Raw genomic sequence first — 22,750 nt, 5'->3', positions numbered from 1 at the left:
TGATTTATTCAGTGCTTTATAGATATGAAGTCTACTGTGAGCAGTTTATGTATTATCTCCATTTCCCATCTCTTTTTGAATCAAAACTGTGACCAGGTTAATTGTTGCCCAAAGCCTGTAAGTGAGAAGGACCAAGACTAACTCTGAGAAGTTGCTTGCAGCTCCTGCTCTAATTCCCTTGAGTATGTCTCTCCTTACATTTTTGCATGTACTGTTCTCCTGAATTACCTGGCATATTAAGCTTTCCTCTCAATTAGCAGAGAATTTCTTTGGCCACCAGTTGAATGAAGGCTTGGATTTTTGTGTTCTCTGAGTAGTGACTGAAAGTTTGCATGCTTATGTGTTTTATTTCGACATTCCTCAAATTAAATTATTCCCTACTGTACAACTAAAAGTTTCAAGCAAGACTTACAGGAAAATTTACTGAATAGCCTTATGTTTATGTAAATGAAGCTTAGTGTATTGTCAATGTAGGACTGTGTTTGGTGGTGGAATATTCAGAAAATGCATTTGAATGTGTAAACAGGACTTTTCCCTTTCTTGTCTTATACCTTTAGGTGGGGGTCCAAATCTTGCAGCTTCTTCCTTTGTAACATCTCTAAGATCAAGCCTTTTCTCTGTACACCCAGCTAAACTTGCCCAGATCCTTTTCATCCCTATCTTGACCAAAGCAGTCTCTTCTCAGACCTCTCTGATACTTGTATTGCCCTGTGCATTCAAAACACAGCTGGTAAAATATGTTCCTTGCTTGTTGCTCCATTACGTCACTGCATTTAGTCATTTCACTTGCCCCTTTGCACCCCTTGTTTTAACTGCTTAGGTCTGATTGTTTGTGTGTGCTGTTAGAGTAACTCACAGTTTTTGCCTTTACATTTATTTGATCTTCATCTCGATCAGCTGCTGTCTCTTATCCTCCTAATGCCTGCCTGGTGTTCATCTGCTTGTTCACTACTCTTGCAAGTGACATGTACCTGCACCTTCCCATGGATGTGGAATGTCCTCCTCTACCTAGTGTGAATGTGAAATTATTTCTTCCTTGAGACCTGTTCTGTAATACTCTTGTACCATGATCTTAAACTGACCAGGCAGAGGATAGTATCTGTATGCAGATTATATCTGCTAATATCTGTATGAAAATCTTTACCCAAAATTATTCCGATGCACAAAGCAGTTGATTCCGATGCACACTATTGGTTAAGTGTGTATAGCTGCATCCTCTCCTTAATGTTACTGTTTCACTTTTTCCCCCTCCTGCTCTTCTCTGCCTAAGCTTTATAACCTGGAAGGGGAAAATGGTCATTCTCTAGTTGTGCATCACTTACCCATGTAGTGGGGGTGTGTCTCATGATGAACATAAATGTAGTTTGAGTAGAAAATAGTAGTTGTATAGCGAGAACTGTGGTGGGCCTGAAAGTCTCTCTAGGCTTGTATATAGGAATTCAGAGCACCGGCTGTTCAATGGTCATGTGCAATTTGAATTTATTTATGAAACTTGGTGTTTAGGTTTTGGTTTTTTTTGATATATTTGATTTTGTTTCTTTGCAATGCTTGCAGTTAATGGATATTAGTATATTAAATATTATGTGCATTTTCATTTTTTAATTTCTAATATCTTTCTTCAGGAGATTCCACTTTCAGAAATTCTCCAGGTGACTCAGCCTCGAGATTTTTCACACGTGATGCAGGGCAGCAACCCCTACTGTTTTGAGATCATCACTGACACGATGGTGTACTTTGTTGGCGAGAACAATGGCAGCACTCATCACAGTCCCGTTCTTGCTGCCTCTGGAGTTGGACTTGATGTAGCTCAGGGCTGGGAGAAAGCCATTCGCCAGGCCTTGATGCCAGTCACTCCTCAACCTAGCATTTGCACTGCTGCAGGACAAGGAAAAGATCACAGTAAGCAGGCAGACAAGGCGCTCTTGTTCATATGCTGAAGCTGCTGATGGTAGTAATTCCTTTGGGAACAGTGCTTATTTAGAGCGAAGTATTGTCTGTTGGTTATCTGCTGAATTCGGTTCATCATTTTCCACGAGTCTCTAAAAAGTGACCCTCAGGTTTGTGGAGGGTGGGCAAATCCTTTAATCTGTTGTAGCAGAAAGTAGTAAAGAGTCAGATCTACAATATGAATGCAGAATGCAGAGTTTTATTGTGGGACCACTAAAAACACGCACAGATGTAAAAAGGGAGCACAGATTAGATATTTCTAATATACATAACTAAATAAAAATATTCAGATTATATGCGTACACTTTGAAAGAATTAAATTTTTTTTATTCTTTCTTTTTTGGATTTTTTTTTCATGTTAGCACCTATATACATGTATAGTTTTTAAATTCTGTGATATGTCAGTAGCTAAGGAGAAGAAAAGGAGTTAGTGTTGTGACATAAATGCCATCAGTGATGTAAAAAACTTTCTGAGGTGTGGGTAGTTATAAAAAGTACCCTGTTATTCTTTTTATGCACCTTCCCTCCCCTTTTTCATCTGGCATAGGATTATATTCATTATCAAGGCTCCACTAAACTTATATATTGTTTCTTTCTTTTAAGACATCTTGTTCCTTGCAACAACATTCATTCTCATTCTATACTGAGATTTATGCTTTCACTTTTTATTTTCCTTTTGAATTCCAGCTAGTCTTTAATCTCTTTGCAGTAAAATTTCATTTTGCAGTAGATTGAGATCAGTTTCTCTTTCTCTGATATCTGGCTACTCTGCATCAGCAACAGTTAAGAATATGTAAATGGTAGTCTGAGGTAAAGGCACTTCCTGCGATTGCAGCAATGGTCTAAAATAGTAAACTATGAAATGCATTGGTATTTAATTACAGTGAAGAAACATGCCTGTGAGATGGTGCCTCATACTTGGCTTTATACAAATATAAAATGCCACTTTTGATATGGTATTTTTACCATATTTGATATGGTATTTTTAGTTTCTCATATATATATATATACACACATACATACATACATATATATATATATCTATATATAAACACCAAAATTCTCTTTGTTTTCTAGCACCTAAAGCTTACTGTTGCTAACAGACTTGCAAAGACACTTGATTTTTCCAAAGCAAATAGTTTTTCAGATATAAATAGTACATTTCATTGACATTGGTAGGGAATAGAGCTGCAGTGGTAGATGCTGAGAGGAAGTATTTTAATATGTTTAGGATTGTAGAAATATAAGAAAGTACTGTGTGTTGGGGAGTGGTATTTACATATTTTTAGACAACTCAGGTTGGTTTTTAAACTCTGAGAAGGCCACAAAATGTCTGTTCATCCCTCTTCTTCCTACACTTTGTGAATCATGAAATGTATCTCAAGAGCCCTTAAGATAATTAGATATTAATTAAAAAAAAGTCTCAAATACAGGCTTTTTAATGAAAAGACCAAAAGGAGGAGGGAGACATTGCTGGCACTTGAAATACTTGCAGCAACAGGGAATTTGTAGCATCAAAGTGTCCACAAGTTACTATCTAGTTATTATATACCACATTGTGGCCAGAGGTAGGTAGAAATGAGGATATTCTTCCAGTCTGACCCACGGCGAAGAATCCTTTGTAACCACGTACCTTGTTTTTGGGGTGGAGTGTTTCTTTGTGGTCTGATTCTGAGCTAAAATGAGAGAGAAACCTGCCTGCTGTAGACAGAAACTACCTGCTGTAGATTACGTGTGGAGTTGTGGCATTACTAATTTCTTTAGAAGTGACTGCTTCTTAGCCCTTACTATTGCACATTTCAGACACTAGAAAAATGGATTTATTTGGAAGGAATAACTCACTCTACCTCCGAGTTATTTTGTATTCTGTAGCCATCTATGGACAAGTGTCCAGTGTGTCTGTTAAACACTTTCAAAAACTGTATCTTTATTTTCTAGTTACCTTGAAGCAGTTTTTGTTGACCTTAGGAATGTTTTTGTCTGAATTCTTTGTTTTCCCTTGTGTTCTGTACGGTTACCTCAGTACTGACTTGACTATAGTCAATAATCGGTAGGCATCTGCAAGACTCGGAGTTCGTATTTCAGATGCAGACTTCAGGGTGTCTTTGAGAATTAGTAATTGTTCTTGTCTTCTCTCTGTAAATTTTTTCTTTGAGATAAAGCTCAGGTGGCAAAAATCAGACATCTTTTTTCTCTAAATTCTCTCTAGGATGATAATGGCTCTGTTCCAAGTGCTAGTAAGTGTATAGTGTGTTTTCTGTCTACCTTGTAGATGAATTCAATCTTTTTTTTCTTTAAGTTAACATAATACCACAGAATTGTTAGTGTTGGAAGGGACCTCTGGAGATCATCCACTCCAACCCCACTGACAAGTCAGGGTCCAGGTTGCACACAAACACGGCCAGTTGGGTCTGGAATGTCTTCAGACAGACAGACTCCAAGTGGTAGATGTCTGTTAGTCTGAGATGCTTTACTTTGGCTGTGGAGGTCAAAAGATAAGGGTATTTCCTGCCTTCCTTGGTATATCTCTTCTTGCCCATGCATCAGTGTTATTCCTGTAATGAAAAATTCCTGTCAATATCTGCTGCAGACCAAAGAATTCTTTAACTGATACGTTTACTTGGAAATTACACTTCCTGAACTTGCCCTTATGTTCCAAGGATTGATACACTTTTGTAGTTTATCCATGAAACAAAGATTTTTTTTTTTAATCTTACGGGCTTTATTGCTTTTTTTAATTATCAGTTATTCTGTTACTTGGTTCCTTTGATTTGTTTACTTTTCTTATGCATTAATTCAGTATATCTTTGTGCCATAGAAGATAAGAATCCACATTCATTTGACCTTGTGGGATCTACCTGCTCCTCTTGCCCGTGTTTTTCTTTATTGCTGCCAGAAATTATTATTCATTTAATGGACTATGATAACAATTGCTATTGCTTTTGGTTCTCCAGCTGTCTATTGTGTACACACTTGTATTGTTCTACTATTTTTGTAATCAGGAATAGGACAAAAAAGACATAATCCCAGCAAAACTTTTATCTAATGAGTTCCAGAGTATGAAGTTTCTGCAAAACAACACTAAAAATCATTTCACTGATAGTGGGTTAGAAGTCAGTCAAGGGTTTTTGTTGAATTTAATTTTTCCACTAATTTTAGAAAAAGTCTGCCTTTTTATTTACTTACTTGGCTTTGTCTTCTTTATTGCAGAAGAATTGTCTCTAAGCATCTCTGTTTCAAATTGCCAGGTCCAGGAGAATGTGGTGAGTCATGTACACTGTATTACAGTAATATTTATTTATCTGAGTATTACGAAGTAATTGGTAGTAGCAGTGTCTGGATGAGAAAGCAACACCAGAGCACTGTAGGTAAAGAAGTCCATGTTATATGCAGGAAGTAACCTACTTACCTGCCATGGCTGTTAGTTTTTATGAATGTATGTCCTTGCTTTTGGTGCAGCTCAGTGGATCCTCTTCAGGAAAAGTTTGTTGTGTTTTCCCACTCCTCAGTGTAATGATGGTACTTTTTACAGATTTTGATTAATGTCAAATATAATTACAGCCTAGCCAGTAATAACTAATGTGGTTCTGAACATTTTAATGACTCCTGGTATTTGTGATTTCTTTTTTTCATGCATTAGGATATCAGCTCTGTGTACCAAATATTTGCTGATGAAGTGCTGGGTTCTGGTCAGTTTGGTATTGTATATGGAGGTAAATTGCATTTTGTTCCATTATGTATTTATTAAGGTAGAATGTCTGCTTGATAAAATTATCCTTTTCATACTTACTTAGCTGTATCTAGAATGTCTAGGTGAAGTTAATCTTGTTAAAAGTTGTGTTTGGATTACTTTGCTGCGTGTCTCTGCAGTTTTATGTACAGTATTTCTTACAATTAAATTCCTGCATTTACAGTTTTGCATTGGCATCCTAATCTGTTTAGAATATGTATTGCATTTTGGCCGCAGTTAAATACAAAGCAATCCAATTTGGCCATGTTTAATGATTTTTTTAAATTGCAAATTCTAGCACTGTGTTTTACAGTATTAGAAGTCATATATTTGCTGGCAGTTATACCTGTTTTGAATGACACCTGAGAGGTGGCCAAAAGCAATTAGAAAAACCCATCGTTTATGGTTTGACAGTATGGATGCAAACATATTATTGACATACTTGATGCGAACAAATTTCTGTCAGCAGGGTAAAGTAGAAAGTGGTATTCTTTGCCAAGAGTGTTAGTCCTAGGTTTCAAGTCTAGTATTATCACCTAGTTTTTAAAATGTTCTGTTGCAGCATATAACTTGTTTTAGTATGTAATCACAAAAAAAGAAGAAATACTAGAAGTGCATATGAATTCTATTTCTATCTCTCTCTTTTTTTTAATCTCATGTTATATCTCAAGTATTGAGAAAACCACAGACCATAAATCTGGAAAGAAAGAAAGAACAAGTCATAAGTAAAGATTTACAAGTGGTAATCTTTCTGCTTCTGTCATGTTTTCTTTCTAATCAGGAAGTATTGTGGCTTTGATTTTTCTGTGTGCCAATTGTGTAGTTAGATACTTTACTACTTCTAAACTGCTTGGTGGAAATACAGTTTTGTCTAGTTTTACATCACTTTTGAAAGAGGTTAGGTTTTTTGCCCCCTCTGTATTTCCTAAAGTGTAGTGTGAATCAAAATGTCCTCCCTCTCCTATGAATTGAAATTAACAAATGCAGACACTTGTTTTAATGATTGGATTTTATTTTTCCTAAATTGCCTTGTAGATAAATCTCAGCTTGATGTTTTGCATGATTCAGTGTTTACAAGTGCTTGTAAGTGTAATGAACACTTATAAAAAGCTTTCATTAAGTTTTTTTTTAAATGAATAAGGCTTAAAATATATAGGATGACCTTAATTCTTAATATCACAAGCCGAAAGAGTATGAAAAGACAATATAAAAGACTATAGTTTTGCTGGCTCTACACACTGCTTAATTGTTGCTGGTATTTGGGGATGCTAGATCTGGTAACTTCTGATACTGGCTTATCCACACCTGTGTATATACTGAAATAATGGTAACAATTAATGGAAAAATTGTTTTCATTGGTGTGGGGTTTGGATTGAGTTTTTATTTTTTGTTGTATTTTTTGTGGCCCCTAATCTTGACAAATGTTTTCAAAATTGCAAATCAAAAGTTATAGGGTATAGATATCCAATTTCTGCATCAGTAAGAACAGTTTCCCTCTGCTTTTCCTTTCAAACTTCAATTAGTTTGAAAGATCTGAAAAAGGGAGACAGAAAAAAAGTACTCTTGACATCTTCTTACTGATGTAAAACTTGTACTGAAAACTGGCTGGTTGTGTTTTGTTTAACAAAAGGAATTTTCAAGCTGCTTTTCTGTTACTCTTCAAGGGCAAGTTTTAGCTGTAGTCTAGTTTATGTAGTTAGGTGTTTCATTAGATGAGTTGGTTTGCTTTACATTCTTCAGCAATCTAGCACTTGCCTTCTGTGTTTTGCATCTAGTTTGTATTTGATTGTATTTGTGCTACATTGCAATATAATTTCTTTTATCTGGTGCAGATAAACCCTTTATTCATCATGTTAAAGGCAGGTGCAATAGTTGCTTGGCAGAGCGGCCTGTGAAGCAGTTCTGTGTCCTGCCTAAGCCCTGGCCACAAGTGCTGACCAGGGAGCAGCAGGGGAGGCTGGCTGGTGGCTGCTGAGGCGTAGCTGGGCTTCCCACAGCAGTGCTGGTAGAACCTTCTGTGGCACTTACACTGTAGCTGTGTGTGTTGTCCCTTCTCCTAAAATAGCTTCCAAACCCTTCACTGAGTGGATAATGACACTTTTCTTTGGTGCAGACTTGTTCTGTCGTAGTTTAGTATTAAATGTCTCAGATTTCCAAGGCCTTGCAGTGTGTGATCCTATTAACCTCTCTGATGTGACTGAAAGAAACCAGTTCAGCAGCTGTGAAGAAGCTGGGGAAGCATGAACAGCTCCTCACTTAGCCCTGGACACAGTCTCCCTGTGTATTGCAGAATTTTTCTCATGCAGCAGATGCAGGTTGCAGCAAGGAATAATACGTTGTGCTGTCAGCATGGTGTTTTTCTTACCACCTTTTTTTACCACAACCTTTTAGAACTTTTTGATCACAGCAGACTGCCCCGGGTGTTAAATGTGTTGCTGTTCTTTGGTGCACCTAATTGCTCTCATGTTCACATAGAGTATTAGGTGTGTAATTTCCTGTGCACATGGAGCCCATGAAAGTATGAAACCACTGGAATGGGTTTGTAGGTCTGTCTTCACTTTGGCCTTGAATTGTTGTTGTTTTTACAGGAGAGGCAATATTCTGTGGAGTAGGTATTACTTGCTCATGTGCAAGTCCCTTGCACAAGCAAAAACTTCACCCAATATATCTAATGTCAGTGTGTGTGTACCTGACAGCAGAGTGGTAACTGGTTTAGGTTTAAACTACAGAATTCCTGTGGAGGTTGATCACTTCTTTTTACTCATATACCATTTGCAATTCTAAATATAAATATGGTAATGTTGTGCAATTGACAGAATATACTTGTTTCCCCAAAAAGGGATTTCTGCTGTAATGTTTAATAGCTATGAATTGCTTCTACCTCTTGATGGATAACACTGACTTTCTGTTTAGGAAAACATAGGAAGACTGGAAGAGATGTGGCTATCAAAGTCATTGACAAGATGAGGTTTCCAACTAAACAGGAAAGTCAGCTTCGTAATGAAGTAGCCATTCTTCAGGTATAAAAGTGTTTTGGAATCATGTTGGAGTTTTGTCTTAAATAGACCATTAATGAGATTTTATATTGTGTCTAAGTGTTCTGAATTGATTTTTAATTTTACATCTGTGATTTCTGAGTACTTTTGGAAGATGGAATCTTATAAAAGCAGGAACTCTTGAGTACTTGGTGGAGTTGATAACTTGGGGGTGATATCTACCCCACTGTAAGGGATCCCACTGAAGCCATGTACTTTGGCTGCATGTTGACTCCCTCAGTATTATTTTCTGCTGTTTTCCACAACTGACTCCTCAATCTTTGAGTATTATTCTTACACTCAGTAACTTGATACAGAACATGCATCAACTGTAAAATTAATTATTGCAGCTAAATTGTATTAAACAAGTTATCCTTAGTAGTTGGCATGTTTCATGGGTTGACATTTGTTTCAAACTAGTTTTTTTCCTCAGATATTTTTTTCACCTGTATCTATTTAACTGGATTTTTTTTTATTTGTGGTCAGCATTTCTGTGTAATTAAGGATATTTCATACTGGTTTATTTTAGTGATGTACCTATGCTACTTTGTTTCAGAATTTGCACCACCCTGGGATAGTGAACCTGGAATGTATGTTTGAAACACCAGAACGAGTCTTTGTTGTGATGGAAAAGCTGCATGGGGATATGCTAGAGATGATTCTTTCCAGTGAGAAAAGTCGACTTCCAGAACGAATAACTAAGTTCATGGTCACTCAGGTGAGCAGTCAGTTCCTCTGCTTTGAGAGAAAAGGCTAGATTTGGGTTTTGTAATTATAAGATGAGAATTTGGAGAAGTTTTCTGTACTGTTATTTAAAAAAGGGCATAGAGAGCTACACATCTAATGAAAGTTGAATAAACAAGAAAAGAGCTTTGAATGTTAATTGCATTAATTTTTTCAGCCCTTCTTTCCCAAGACATAACATTATGGACAGCTAAAGATGAATGTCAAAACAGTAAGCATTCAAAAAAAACAGGAGGAGGCAGGGGGGAAAAAGGTTGGGGAAAATAAACCCGCTTGTTTTCAAGTCCTGGTAGGCTGGAAAAAACAGTACTTGCACAGTATATATGGGTTAGTTCTTGAGGACTATGTTGATACAAATTGCTGTATTGCTTAGTCTCTGTGTCTTTTGACACTTGTGGTCTGCTTGAATATGTTCTGAAAGTGTTCTTTCATTTTGTAGATACTTGTTGCTTTGAGGAATTTACACTTCAAGAATATTGTGCACTGTGATTTAAAACCAGAAAATGTGCTACTAGCATCAGCAGAACCATTCCCTCAAGTGAGTGAAGATTAAACAATACTTTTCATTACTATTCATTGGGTTTTTTTAAAAGCAATATCGACACTGCTGCTTAAAAAGCAATCTCTTGTGGGATTTTCAACTGACTTCTAGAATTACTTGAACTGCCTGTTATTGTAGTTGTCTCTTTTTTTTTTCCCTTGTCTCACTAAGTGCCATTAGTGCATTGCTCTTTTTTATACTCTGAGGAGGGCTTATTGACATGGTGTTATATGTTGAACTTGATCCGGATCCTTTTATCTTCACAAGTGCCTGCTGTGTTCAAGTTAAGGAACTGTTGCAGGATCATGAAGATTTGAGCATCAGTGCATGTACCAGCTGTGCATTTTACTGGGATGTTCTGTCAAGAGCTGTCTGGCTCTGAGTTCATGTTAAAACTCATTGTTTGATTTCCATGTAGCCAAAGCCTCCAGCTTCAGGAATGCGATTAAGAGGAATGTGATTTGGCTGGGAGTTGTGTGTGTTTTTAACTCTGGTTCTGTGCCTTTCAAGAGTGAGGATTCACCTCTGAAAATGAGCTGGGTTTGGAATCAAGATACTTCTTCCTTATTTGCACACTTGTGGCCATGTAATACACAAAACTGCCTCAGACCCGAATCTGTGCAGGGCCAGTTCAGGTCTTGATCTGAAGTGTGGCGGATCTGTGTGCTGCAAACCCAGTAACCTTAATGGACTGGTTTACATGGGGTTTTGTTCTGTTTGCATACAATGTTTAAGTGATGGCAGAAAGGGTGTGAAGTCAAGCAGAGATTTCTCCGTTTAAAATGTGCTGCTTTTGCAGGTGAAGCTCTGTGATTTTGGCTTTGCACGCATCATTGGTGAGAAGTCTTTCCGGCGCTCTGTGGTGGGCACTCCTGCGTACCTCGCCCCTGAAGTGCTCAGGAGCAAAGGCTACAACCGCTCCCTAGACATGTGGTCAGTAGGAGTTATAGTCTATGTGAGCCTCAGTGGCACGTTCCCATTTAATGAAGATGAGGATATCAATGATCAGATTCAAAATGCAGCATTTATGTACCCACCAAATCCTTGGAAGGAGATTTCTAGTGAAGGTAAAGAAATTGACTTTCTCTATTAGAATGTTTGTGTGTGGCAAGCACATTTGTGTATGTAGGTAACACATTCAAATGCTTAAATGTCAAGGTTCATTTAGGAAGGAGTGAGAAAATTGTTGATAGTTTGAGTTTAGTAGACTATGCCAAAGTAAGTAAATATGAGGTAAATATATTTGTGAAAGATAAATTGTAAAATATGTTTTAGATAATTTTCAGGGCAGGGGAATCAGGAGATTTAGCAAGAAAAATGAATTTCCTGCATGATGAGTGGAATGAGTAATCTGATACTTCCCAAAAGTCAAAAAGGAAAGTTAATTCATGTGTGGGTATGTGCTGAATGATGGTATAATTTATCTGAACTATAATCACAGAAACGGCTGAAAGTTGAATCTGGAATTTTAGTTTGTACATTAGGAAGTATGGATTTATGAGGTCTGAACAACCTAGATGTTTACAAGGCTGGTCTCTAGAGCTTTCCAGTGCCAGCTTTGGTTATATGTTACCATGTTTGGTTAATGCATGATTAAGACACAGGTAGATGTGGAAGGACATATACATTAGTGGAAGTGCCTGTATAATTGTGGAACACAGGATTATGCTCAAGCTTTTTAGACATATCTGAAAATCACTAAAATCAGTAGGGAAAAAGATAAATTAATAACACAGTAAAGCTTTCAGTGTTTCCAGCAAAAGTAGGGGGAACTTACCCCATACTTGTTTTTGTAGCCACATTTAACATAAGCAAAGCTAAATATAAAATTCAAGAGTTTGGTTAGATTTAAAGGAATTCATTGTAGGATGCACTCACACATAAAATAATTTCTACTGCAGCATGTGAATGATGATGGAGGTGATTAGTATTTAAACAATATAATTTTTGTTCTTCTTTGCCAGCCATTGATTTAATAAACAATTTACTTCAAGTGAAGATGAGAAAACGTTTCAGTGTTGACAAATCCCTTAGTCACCCATGGTTACAGGTAAACCCATCTGCCTTTTTCACTATGTTTACAATGGGTGAATAATTTTTTGACTGAAATTCTTCAGAGGCTTATGAAAACTGCAAGTGTCCTGTTCTGTTAACAAGCATTTATGAAGGCTTGAGCATTTCTGGTTTTAGCTTTACATTTGATGCACTCCAGGGTTCTGACCATTTGTGAATGGCTTCTTTCCTCAAGGGAAATTTGTCATACTATCTCTCCCACCTTTTCCTTTCTGTCTGACAACAACATGGGTTTACTCTTCTGGCTTCCCCCCATGAGTGTGGGGAATGAGGAGTGCATGGAGCCTTGTGAAATCAGCATGGAGACAAACATTGTTAGTTCAGTGCTGAAGTGGACACATAGCCTGGTGTGTGCTGTAACTTGTACTCCATTTAGAAAAGATTTGTTTGGCATGGAATGTTTTATCTGCTGCTTTTACAACCTTACATACTAGCCTATTTAATTTTGAACTATTCTTTGTGGACAGTGTTGGGGCTTTGTTTTTTTTTAACAGATCTTGTTGGTTATATCTTCTGGCTCTTTACACTAAAAATGGACACAAACTGCAGGATTTATCTGTGGGAATGTAGTGGTGCTGTTTCTTAAAACTGCTTCCTTAAATCTCTTTTACTCTGTAGGATTATCAGACTTGGCTTGACCTCAGAGAATTTGAAACACGCATTGGAGAGCGTTACATTACCCATGAGAGTGACGACGCACGCTGGAAAGAACACGCTTATGAACACAACCTTGAGTACCCCCAGCACTTCATTATGGCTCCCAATCCAGATGACATGGAAGAAGACCCTTGATTTGTTCATTATTCTAAATTGCAGCAAAGAAGGATACTCCAGGCAGAAATTGAAGATAAGTTTTGGAACAGCTATTGCTCTTTCCAAAGGCTGTACACATAGTTTGGCGTGTAAAGCCCCAGAGGATCCTGCATTGCCATGGGAATAGACTGTCGTTTGCAAACTTTTCTCCATCCCTGACTTTAACTCTGAGTAGTTACTGGACAGTGGGATACAAAGCCCTGTTGGGTAACATTTCACTGAGCTGGGTGGCTACAAAGCCATTACCGAGGTGTAGTGTGTACAGACTGAATGGTTTGTGTTTTTCAACGTTTTTTGTTTTTTCATAGCCTACGCAGTAAGAGTTTTGTAATAGTTTTCTAATCCCTATTTACTAGGCCATAGAGGACTGTTTTCTGCTACTTAGATACATCTCCTGTTTCTCAAACTGTGGATGGTGAAGAGACTCTATAAAGAAATCAGTACAGAATACCTTGGCTAAAGGAAAACATGGTGGTTTAGTTGAATACAGCTTCATAGATGAAGGAATAATTTGCTGCTGTTTAGACAGTTAAATATGTGTGTCTTGGCCCTAATTGAACTTTTTACAGATAGCAACCAAAACAAAAAAAAAAAAAAAAAAGGAAAATCCCTTAACTTCTTACATTCCTCTTGAAATGCTGGCTCACAGTCTAAGGAGATGACAATCAAAGCTGTGCTACGCTTTTATTTTGTCTGTTAAAAAAAGCAATAAGCCACAACAGTGCGCTGCTCTGCAAGGCTGGCACATCATTGATACACACCAAAGGCATTTTGCCTTAAAACTACACAAATAATGCACAGAGAGCACACGACTTGATGTAGCATATCCTTTCACTCTGGAAGATCAGCTTCTAGCAGAAGGATGTGGAAAAATAGGGAAAAATACATGCAGCTTTCTTCTGTCATTTCGAGTAATAAGATTTTTAAATTTTTCTAATATTTTTCTAATTTTTTAAGGTTCCCTGGACTTACATCAGGAGTAGTTTGTAGCCTGCTAGCTTGTTGTGTTAACCCTGCTCAAAACCTAGAAGTAACAGTGGATACTACATCAGTTGTTGCTTCTGCCAGGGCAGCTGGATTGTAGGAGAAAGGACTTTGCCTTGCCACCTTAATCTGCAGCCCTCCTCTCCTCTTTACTTTGCTCAGAACTGTTTGAGCTGAATGTTCAAAAGCAACTGCTCAGTTTTTTCTGTGCACATGCCTCAACTGAAGGATTCCCAACCACTGATTCTACTTGTGGCACAGTAGAGGGGAAACAGTAGTGTTCTTTGGAAATTATTCCCTTGGACAGTTCAAGTTAATGGTATTTCAAAGAAGTTTGAGGCCATAATGCTAAATGCAAATGGAAGAGGGTTTTTTGGTCTTATTTTAAAAAATGAGAAGGGTGAAATCCTGTTTTTGTGGGGTAACGGTGTTGTGCTCCTGGAGGGTGCTGGATGGCTGCAGGCATCCCTGATGTGCCAAGCTGCTTAACTGGAGCTTAGTTGGAAATTTTTCTAAAATACTGATACAGACTTGAACTGCAAAGGCAGTGAGAGGCTTTGGGGTATCTCCTCTCTCCTACAAAGATTTTTCTTTTTTTTTTTTGTTTGTGTGTAGATAAGTATTTTTATACTGTTTTTATTCAGGTAAGGAAACAGGTGAGCAGATTTATAAGTTGTTAGATATACCTAAAATGTTACATGGTTAGTTCAGAGCTGGCAGCTGCTTGCAGTAGCAGTGACCTGACAGTGGTCAGTAGCAGCTGCAGAAGGATGTGCCCACAGGTAGGTCTGGGTCTTTAACTCACTCTTTCTTTTCCCACTGTCCTTTATCTATCTGGCACTGCATTTTGTAGGTGTCTATGTTGCCAAAGGCTGAGCTCTGGATGCTTAACATTGTTTAGAGAGGGTTTCAGGACTGATTGTTCAAAGAGACACTGCTTTATATCTCTGCAACCAGAGCAATCACCTCTGACATTGGTAGTTTGGTATTTGCCCGCTATGGGCAAAGCAAAGCAGTGCTGTTTGTCAACTTCCAGTGCTCAAGTGACCAAATTTCAGTGAAGCCATTGCTATATTCCATCCTAACTGTAATACGTAGATACAGTTTGGTTTTAAACTTCAGATTTTTTACTTGAGCTGTTACTCCCGGTTTACCTGTGGGTTTGTTGTTTATGTTGTTGTAAGGGAGGAAATAAAGCAGCTCACTCACTTGAAAAAGCACAACAGGAATAGAGGAAGGAGGGGACAATAATGAAGTAGAAGGCCTAGCTTTTGTCTGTCCCCATGAAGTCTGCTCTGCTTCAAAATATTATATGAGCTATTTATTCTTCGAGTTGTATTAAAATAAAAATAATGCTGTTGGCCTTTGGAAGAGATTGCCTGATCATATGCAGACTTATGGAGCCAGACAAGAGAAGCCACAAGTAGCTAGTAGTCAAGAAAACAAAAAATCAGGCTTACATTATAAGTAAAATTCCTAGAGTAGTAAAAATAGCTGGGTTTTATTCCCTTTCTTCTACTTTTACTGCAGACTTTGACAGCAGTAGGTTACAGTGTTTAATACCCTTACCCATAGATGAATTAAGTTGCGTTCATACAAGCAATAGTGCTATGGTGATGCTAGAAAAAAGCTCATGTAAAATTTATAGCCTCAAAATGACACTGTCAAGTACTTTTATATTTTTATACTCCCCATTGTTTGTAAATATCCTCTGGTAAGCTTGAAAATAAAATTTATTTCCCTATCAGACTAGTTATTTTTATTTACATGAATTATCTCTCCTATCAAATGTTCATTAGAGTAAATGGTCTTATACTCTCTTGTTTGTGGATTTATAAAATATGTCCTGCTGTGGAAATTCAGCCAGCAGGAACTCCTTTTACATGCATCCTGCCACTATTGTCTTTATAAAAATACCTTCAGAGATGTCAAGGCATCTTGATTTTATTCAAGTACCAAAGCTTGAATACATTTAAAGACTCCGTAAGTGCATGTTTGTCACTGACAAGTTTGGATTCCGTTAGTAAATATTTCACTCTGTTCACTCATAAGACTCCCAAAACGTTGTTAATTCTCTGGTCTGTGTGTGCTGGTTTCTGTATGTGCAGTGTTTTATTTCCACTCATACTGCTTTGAATAGGTCAGTCCAAAGGTTTGGTGTACTGCACCAGACTTATTCTGAAACAGCCATCACGCATTTTGCCATAGTATTTGAAATTACTTTAGTAACAGTTCATTAAATCCAGCAACAGGTGGTAGGGGAGACTTTGATTCTGGCTTATCTTTCTTGTCAGGATGTACAAGTCTGTGGTGAGGCAGCAGGGCAAAAAAATTAAAGCAGTCTCCCATCTTCTCAGGATTCATCAGCATATCATAGCTGTGAAGTAATTGCTCACGAGTTGCTGTGTCACCTGAATTCTGCAAGAGCACCTGGAAAGAAAAATGCAGGTTAGAGCCCTTCCTGCATTCGTATAAATTCCTGCATACCTGCAATCCCTTCTTGCATCCTTTTCACTTAATGTGAACCATCACAACACTGTGATGGTTGGTAGAACTGGTGAGATCACTCGTGGTGGTCCACAGCCCACACACTGATGCAAGTTTTGCATTAAATGCTCCTAAATATAATATGATCAACTTACTTTCAGGGATCTGGAGTAACTTACATCTAGCAGAAGCAACTTTCTGATCTCAGACCTACATGTTATTTTTAACAACTTCATTTTAAAACCAAAGATTTTTACTACAGCTCTCGTACTGCTTGAGTATTGCCTGTGGACTGGGAGAGTTCTGCAGATGTGAACACTCGTACCTGCAGTCGGAGGTCAATGCCCATGTTCTTTAAAAACTTCCTCTGTTTTATAGGGCCTAATGTAGCTGTTTTTCCCTGTGCCATCTTTCGAAGGTAGCTGAAATCAACATCTGCTGTCAGGTCTGCTGTACCTGGAGCACTCAGCACATCGTGAAGTCTGTGATTCCGAAAACCCTGAAAATGAAATTGGAAGATTACACTCAGCTGTAATCCAACCATCATAGCCGGGGCTGGCAAAAATTAAGCTGTGCCTTTGGTGACAATAGCAAATTATACATGGAAAGTTTGAGATAAACATAGGAAGAGCTCAGATTACCCTTTCCAACTGACAGAAACCCTTCTGGGTACTGATTAAACAGGAATTACTCAGTTTTATGCAGTTTTTGCTATTACGCCCACCTACGAACTTTAACTTACAAGAACCTAACAAACAGGATAACAGAGTCTTTTGACTTATTGCTACAGGGCAAATGCCTTACCCGGAAAGTGTCAGTTTTGGTTCCGTCGTGGCCGTAATCTGCGACCAGAGCAGCTCCACCATCCTTCTCTATCCGAGAGGCCAGCCTCTGCACAATGACACCAGCCTCAGGACACACTTCCACGTGGTCTCTTGTTTCTTCTGGCTAGTGCAGAGTTCAAAGACCAGAACACCTGTATTAGCAGAAAAGCACAAGGCAAGTATCCCTCACACTTGGTGTCTTGGGGCTGCTGCTTTGCTGGGACATGCAGGTACAGGAGGTGCATTCTAGGCTACCTATACTGGCTTGAGCTAGTTTTTGCTATCACTCATTCTCAATTAGTATTTTCTGAGTGCTGGATTTCAGTGCTCTCTTCAATAACTTGTAGTCAAATGCAAATTTTTCTACCAAGAGTATCTGTATCAGGTGAAATTTCCTTACTGTAGTACTTGAGGAAAATAGTGCTTCAGCTGTGCACACCCTTCTAAGAGGCCTTCCTGTGCGAGACTTCGTAGCTCCATTTAATCTCCACTACTTAATTTTGTAGCTTTGAGTATCCAGTGCATTCAGGAAGAAACCACAGCCACTCTCCATTAAAGGTCAGCCTGGCACTGAGCAGGCAGCTGCCCTGAGTACCCTGCAGCAGGCTGAGAGCCTGGCTGGGGCAGGGCCATTCTTGAGATGGTGATGCTACACACACAGTGGAAAACTCTGCCCATCATTTGGTGCCTTGGTTTGCTCTCTGAGACATTTTGTGTGTGCAAGCTCCTATTTGGCAAAGTTTGATACACGTGGTAACTTTTGTGCTGCAGCTTCACAGCATACAAAGCTAAATGCTTGTGGAAATTTTAAGCTCTATTCATTTATAGACTGAGAGCCCTCTTCTTGCAGTCAGAGTAACTGAGAAGCACTAAATGTACTTGAAAGAGTCAATAAAGGCGTAAGGATGAGCTCTGGTAGGCATAACCTCACCTGAATAAAGTTTTGCGTCGCAGGGGTCCTGGATGGTGACAGGACAAACCGCAGCTGGCCAGGAACTTCTGGGTCAATATCAACCAACACCTCACGCCAGCCCTTCTCTGTTCGCTGTTCAACGATCCCAAAGTACTCACGTTACACTCCAACAGGTACCACAGTATCTTGTTCATTTGATTGAACTAATATGTCAAGCCTTTTCACAAAGGTTTTAGGAGCAATACATTGCTAACAACTATTACTCATTTAATTCCAGTAACTGCCTTAGAAAAAGCTTGTGGTGGAGTCTCATCTGCAGAGCCAACAAATACAGGTTTAATTATACTTGAAAGGAATGAATGATGCTCTGAAGAAACATTCTGCCTCTTCTGTTGACAGTGCAACATTTAACTTATCAAAATAAAAGACTTTGTTCTACTGGTGATTTTCATCAATTAGCTACTTCTGAATTGTAACTAGCCTCTATTTGGCTGCTCTCATTACTATTCAAGTGAAAGCCCTTCAGTCTTTTGTTAGTAGTATTACAGAAAATCATGTGGAAATTAAAATCTGTGTTGATGTAGCAGAAGAAATAAAAAAAAACCCAAAACGTTGAGCATTATCTCAGCAGAAAGAAATCCTTACCTTTCTTCAAGTTTATCCATTCAAAAATAATTACTAATTTTATAGTTTTCAGCTGAATTAAGCTTTATTTGTCCAATACAATTAGAATTATTTCATCACCAGAGAAACGTGACTAGTTTGGCACTTCAATTCTGTTCCTCCTCAAAGAGAAAAAGTGTTTAAGCAGATGGTCACAATTAAAGTAATAATTTTTTTATACCTGAAACTTATGTATTGGCAGGGCATCAAAGAACTCATGTGCTAGATAAAAGCTGTAACCTGTGGGAAGGTAAAAAAAAGAATGCATTAAATTATTAACACTTCTAGAGCAGCTTCCAGTTGAAAACAGTTTTATGATTTTTAATGAATTAAGCTAGGTAATGTGGTTGTGAAAAAATTATAATTACTTCCAGCTTGCACATATTAAAGATACTATTTCTACAGTTAGTTCTAGGTACCAGTCCATGAATTTTAGATCACTATCTCGTGAAAGGAGATTCAGGCAAAGCCAGTAAAGTTTTGGGTTTTTTTCCTATGGAAAGAAAAAGAATATAGAAAATTGGGTAGCTGTCGCCAAATGAAGGTAGACAGAATAGGTAGCAGTGATGAAAATGAACCAAGATTCTGCCTCAGTCATACAAGTAAGAACAAATATTTATATAACTACTTTTCTGTCCAGTGTGAAGTCTAGCAGAGATGCCCTCTGCTATGAAAAGCTGTCAGTGAAGGAAGGGCACCATCCCTTTAACAAGGCATTCAAACTTCTTACCTGGTGGCACATCTTGAATGTCTCTGTACCAAAAAATGGGAATTCCAGTCTTGCTAATGCCTTTCATGTAAGCAGACTCATCCTCAAGGCTTGGCTGCACCTTCCCTCCTGCCAGCATCTCTGCTTGGATCTCGCTGAGTTTGGGGCTCACTTCTACCAGATGAACAGAGACATCACATGTACTAAGAACAGAGGCGAGCTGCTTGAAGACCTATAAAGGCAGATGAATTCTATTAGCTGCAGTCTTGTGCTGTGTCCCTTAATGGTTTAAGTATTAACCTTTCTTCTCACTATTTACTGTTCACTATTAACTATTCAAGGTAGAAGATTTTAGTTAGCTTTCACTAACAAAACAATCTCAGTGAGAGAGACTGCATTTTTTCTCTCTCAGTAGGAAGTGTGAGTTTCTTCATAAATCTTAATAGAAGCTGCTACACTTCAGAAAAGTTGGCTATACATTACAGGGCTTTAAGGACAAAAATATGAAATGCTAATTTGGAAGAGTAGCAGCAGCTCCTCCAAGACCTGTGGAAGGTCTAGCATTAGGAGAAAAATGGTTCCGTTTTCCCTGCCACTTTAAACAAGTGTTTGATATCCCACATTTCACTATTTTTATTAACATATGTAAATAGAACAGAAGTTCTTATGTGGTGCTAAGTCCCATTAGCAATCTGTTTATGAATCAGCAGCATTTTAATAAAGACAGCTGTGAAGGCACGACTGAACACAAAGCACTAACTCAAAAGAAATAAGGCTTTTAAATGCCCAAAGGAATTAACACAAATTTGTTCTGTGTTATTGTAATCCCCCATTCTGTTCCTTGCACTAAGGTCTCCATCTCAATTACACACAGCAACACCTTCCTAGATTGTTTTTCAGTTTGGATGTTTTACTGCACAGAAATAATTTACAATGGAATATTCCTGCCCTCCCCTTCTCTCCAGTGGTGTTTGGAAGGTCACAGGCGTGTCCGTGCAGTGTGCACATGCTGGCCCCCAGTCTGCTTCCACCTGAGAGCCCTGGTCCCAGAAACTCATCCACTCCAATCAGAGTCTGAGCTGCCAAACTGACTGGAGGGAAGGGTAAACCCTGACAGCAAAACATCTTCCCTTCAGATTTCACTGTAGCTATGGAATACAGCCAGAAACAAAGAACACAAATGGTTTTCACCTACCCGCAATATATCCTCGGTGAGGGTGCCCTTCCCTGGGCCCAGCTCCACCAGCTGGAAGGCAGTCGGTTTGCCCATGGCCATCCATTCACTAATGTACCATATTCCTATTAACTGTCAGTGAGAAACAACACAAAGGGTTACAGTAATAACTTCAGCACTTGTGGAAAATCATACCTGCCTTTGTCTGATAGTAACTGAGATAACATGGCAACATTCTGTCTTGATATTTTGAAGTTAAGAAGACTTATGATACATAGCATCACATTCTTGTCTTTATGTATTAAAATTGGTCATTGATTGCTGTCAGCCCAGCAGAAGCAACTCTCCATCAGTAAATGTGGAAAGTCTGTTCTGGCTAGAACAAGAACTTTCACCTAAGGCTCAAATGCAGGTCAGTTCCCAGGTGCCTTTGGGACTGTTCTTCCTGACAATGCATTTACCAAAGCATCACTGAGAACAGGATTTAGCCGATCTTCACTTCTGGAAACAATACACAAACCAGAGTGAGCCAGACTAAACTCTGGAGATTATTTTTGAGGAAAGTTTTCACACTGCAAAATCACCAAACTCTTTATTTATAAGCAAGTTCTATATGAAAGTAAAGTGTTACTAAGCACAGATGGTGTTTCAGACAAAGGGCTTTCAGAAAAACAAAACCCCCTCTCCTCCCTAAAAACCAAATTTTCTCTTGGGAAATAACTTGAACCTTATCATTGCTACTCCAGTATTTTGACATAGATAAGGTGGCTTGGAAAACTGGCTTGGAAATCAGTTGGGATGGAAATTGGAAGAGACCACATTGGGCCATCTGGACCACCCTCCCTGTTCAAGTAGGGTCATCCTGGAGCACATAGCACAGGATTGTGTGCAGATAGTTCCTGAATGTCTCCAGTGAGGGAAACTCCACAACCTCTCTGGGCAATCTGAGTGCCAGTACACAGAAAAGTTCTTCCTCATGTTCAGGTGGAACTTCTATGCATCAGTTTCTGCCCATTGCCTCCTGTCCTATTGCTTGGCACCACTGAGCAGAGCCTGGCTCCATCCTCCTGGCACCTCCCTCCCGATACTCACAGACACTGATGAGTTCCCCTCTCAGTGCCTCTTCTCGAGGCTGAACAGGCCCAGCTCCCTCAGCCTTTCCTCATTAGAGAGATGCTCCAGTGCCTCAATCATCTCTGTTACCCTCCACTGGAGCCACTCCAGGGGTTCCATGTCTCTCTTGTCCTGAGGAGGCCAGGACTGGACTCAGCACTCCAGATGTGCCTCACCAGGGCTGGGCAGAGGGGCAGGCTCACCCCCCTTGACCTGCTGGCAGTGCCCTTCCTCATGCACCCAGGATTCCATTGGCCTTCTTGGCCACAAGGACACACTGCTGGCTCATGGATGGCTGGTTGTCCACCAGGATTCCAGCCAGGCCCGCGTGGTTAAAGTACAACAGGTAACTTAACACAAGGAACTGCGTTACCTCTCCGAACACCTGGCTTATTTCAGGCGAGGTGACGAAGTCCCCGCTCTCGCCGACGCCGCCGCGGCGTGTGTAGTAACCCTGCGAGGGGGAAGCGGCACAGGGGCCGCGGTGAGCGGGGCCCGAGGCACAGCCCCCCCGGCCCGGCCCGGCCCCGCCGCACCTGGCCGGGGTTGGTGAGCGCCTCCCGCATGTACTCGGCCACCGTGACCGGCCCGCTGGCCCGCAGCTTGCGCGTCAGGTGCCGCAGCATCGCCCCGTCCCCGCCGGCCGCCTCCGCCTCGCCCCCCGCGCCCGAGCAGAGCCGCGCCGCCGCCGCCGGAGCTGCGGGGAGAGGAGGGGAGAGGAGAGGGGGGCTCAGCGGGTCCACGGCCCCACGGCGAGCGGGAAGGAGAGCGGGGAGAGGCGGCGCTCACCGTGGGGAGCGGCGGCGGGACGGGGGAGCCGCCGGCGGCCCGCCAGCAGCGCGCGGCGCGCGAGCGGCAGCACCATGGCAGCGGCTCCCGCTGCGCCTCCCGCTCCTCCCGCTCCTCCCGCTCCCGCTCCTGCTCCTCCTCCTCCTCCTGCTCTCCGCCCGGGCGGCAGCGCGCGGCCGTGGCACGGGCCGGACGCGCGTCACGCGTGTGC

General features: G+C 40.0%; 2 protein-coding genes across 3 annotated transcripts in view; one reads left to right on the top strand and one right to left on the bottom strand.

The window, feature by feature from the left end:
* Positions 1-15,614, top strand: part of PRKD3 (protein kinase D3) — a 47,084-nt gene extending 31,470 nt beyond the window's left edge. For both annotated transcript variants that reach the window (XM_068185345.1, XM_068185344.1), the window contains exons 11-19: positions 1,623-1,899; positions 5,158-5,210; positions 5,588-5,660; positions 8,591-8,697; positions 9,269-9,430; positions 9,896-9,994; positions 10,797-11,064; positions 11,962-12,047; positions 12,689-15,614. In XM_068185345.1, coding sequence (XP_068041446.1) covers positions 1,623-1,899; positions 5,158-5,210; positions 5,588-5,660; positions 8,591-8,697; positions 9,269-9,430; positions 9,896-9,994; positions 10,797-11,064; positions 11,962-12,047; positions 12,689-12,862 — 1,299 coding nt within the window. In that variant the 3' untranslated portion in view covers positions 12,863-15,614. The remainder of the gene's footprint in view (positions 1-1,622; positions 1,900-5,157; positions 5,211-5,587; positions 5,661-8,590; positions 8,698-9,268; positions 9,431-9,895; positions 9,995-10,796; positions 11,065-11,961; positions 12,048-12,688) is intronic.
* On the bottom strand, positions 14,904-22,630 carry NDUFAF7 (NADH:ubiquinone oxidoreductase complex assembly factor 7). Its single transcript, XM_068185346.1, has 10 exons — positions 22,540-22,630; positions 22,287-22,447; positions 22,124-22,204; positions 20,659-20,769; positions 19,485-19,695; positions 18,936-18,994; positions 18,110-18,223; positions 17,159-17,302; positions 16,680-16,853; positions 14,904-16,297 (listed from the first exon to the last, which is right to left on the bottom strand). The coding sequence occupies exons 1-10, from the start codon at positions 22,613-22,615 to the stop codon at positions 16,085-16,087; spliced, it is 1,344 nt and encodes a 447-aa protein (XP_068041447.1). The 5' UTR covers positions 22,616-22,630; the 3' UTR covers positions 14,904-16,084.
* Between the last annotated feature and the right edge of the window lie 120 nt (positions 22,631-22,750).

This window comes from Anomalospiza imberbis, chromosome 3 (genome assembly GCF_031753505.1).
Source record: "Anomalospiza imberbis isolate Cuckoo-Finch-1a 21T00152 chromosome 3, ASM3175350v1, whole genome shotgun sequence".
Taxonomy (NCBI): domain Eukaryota; kingdom Metazoa; phylum Chordata; class Aves; order Passeriformes; family Viduidae; genus Anomalospiza; species Anomalospiza imberbis.
Note: the sequence above shows the minus strand (reverse complement) of the source record. Positions and strands in the feature narration are given on the sequence as shown.

Bases quoted from the DNA above. Each gene is read 5' to 3' on its own strand.
- NDUFAF7 (XM_068185346.1), bottom strand. From the start codon at position 22,615: ATGGTGCTGCCGCTCGCGCGCCGCGCGCTGCTGGCGGGCCGCCGGCGG. The intron at 18,995-19,484 runs GTAAGAAGTTTG...ACCTTCCCACAG, and splicing joins CATTCAAGATGTGCCACCAG to GTTACAGCTTTTATCTAGCA. The intron at 17,303-18,109 runs GTGAGGTTATGC...ACTCTGCACTAG, and splicing joins CGACGCAAAACTTTATTCAG to CCAGAAGAAACAAGAGACCA.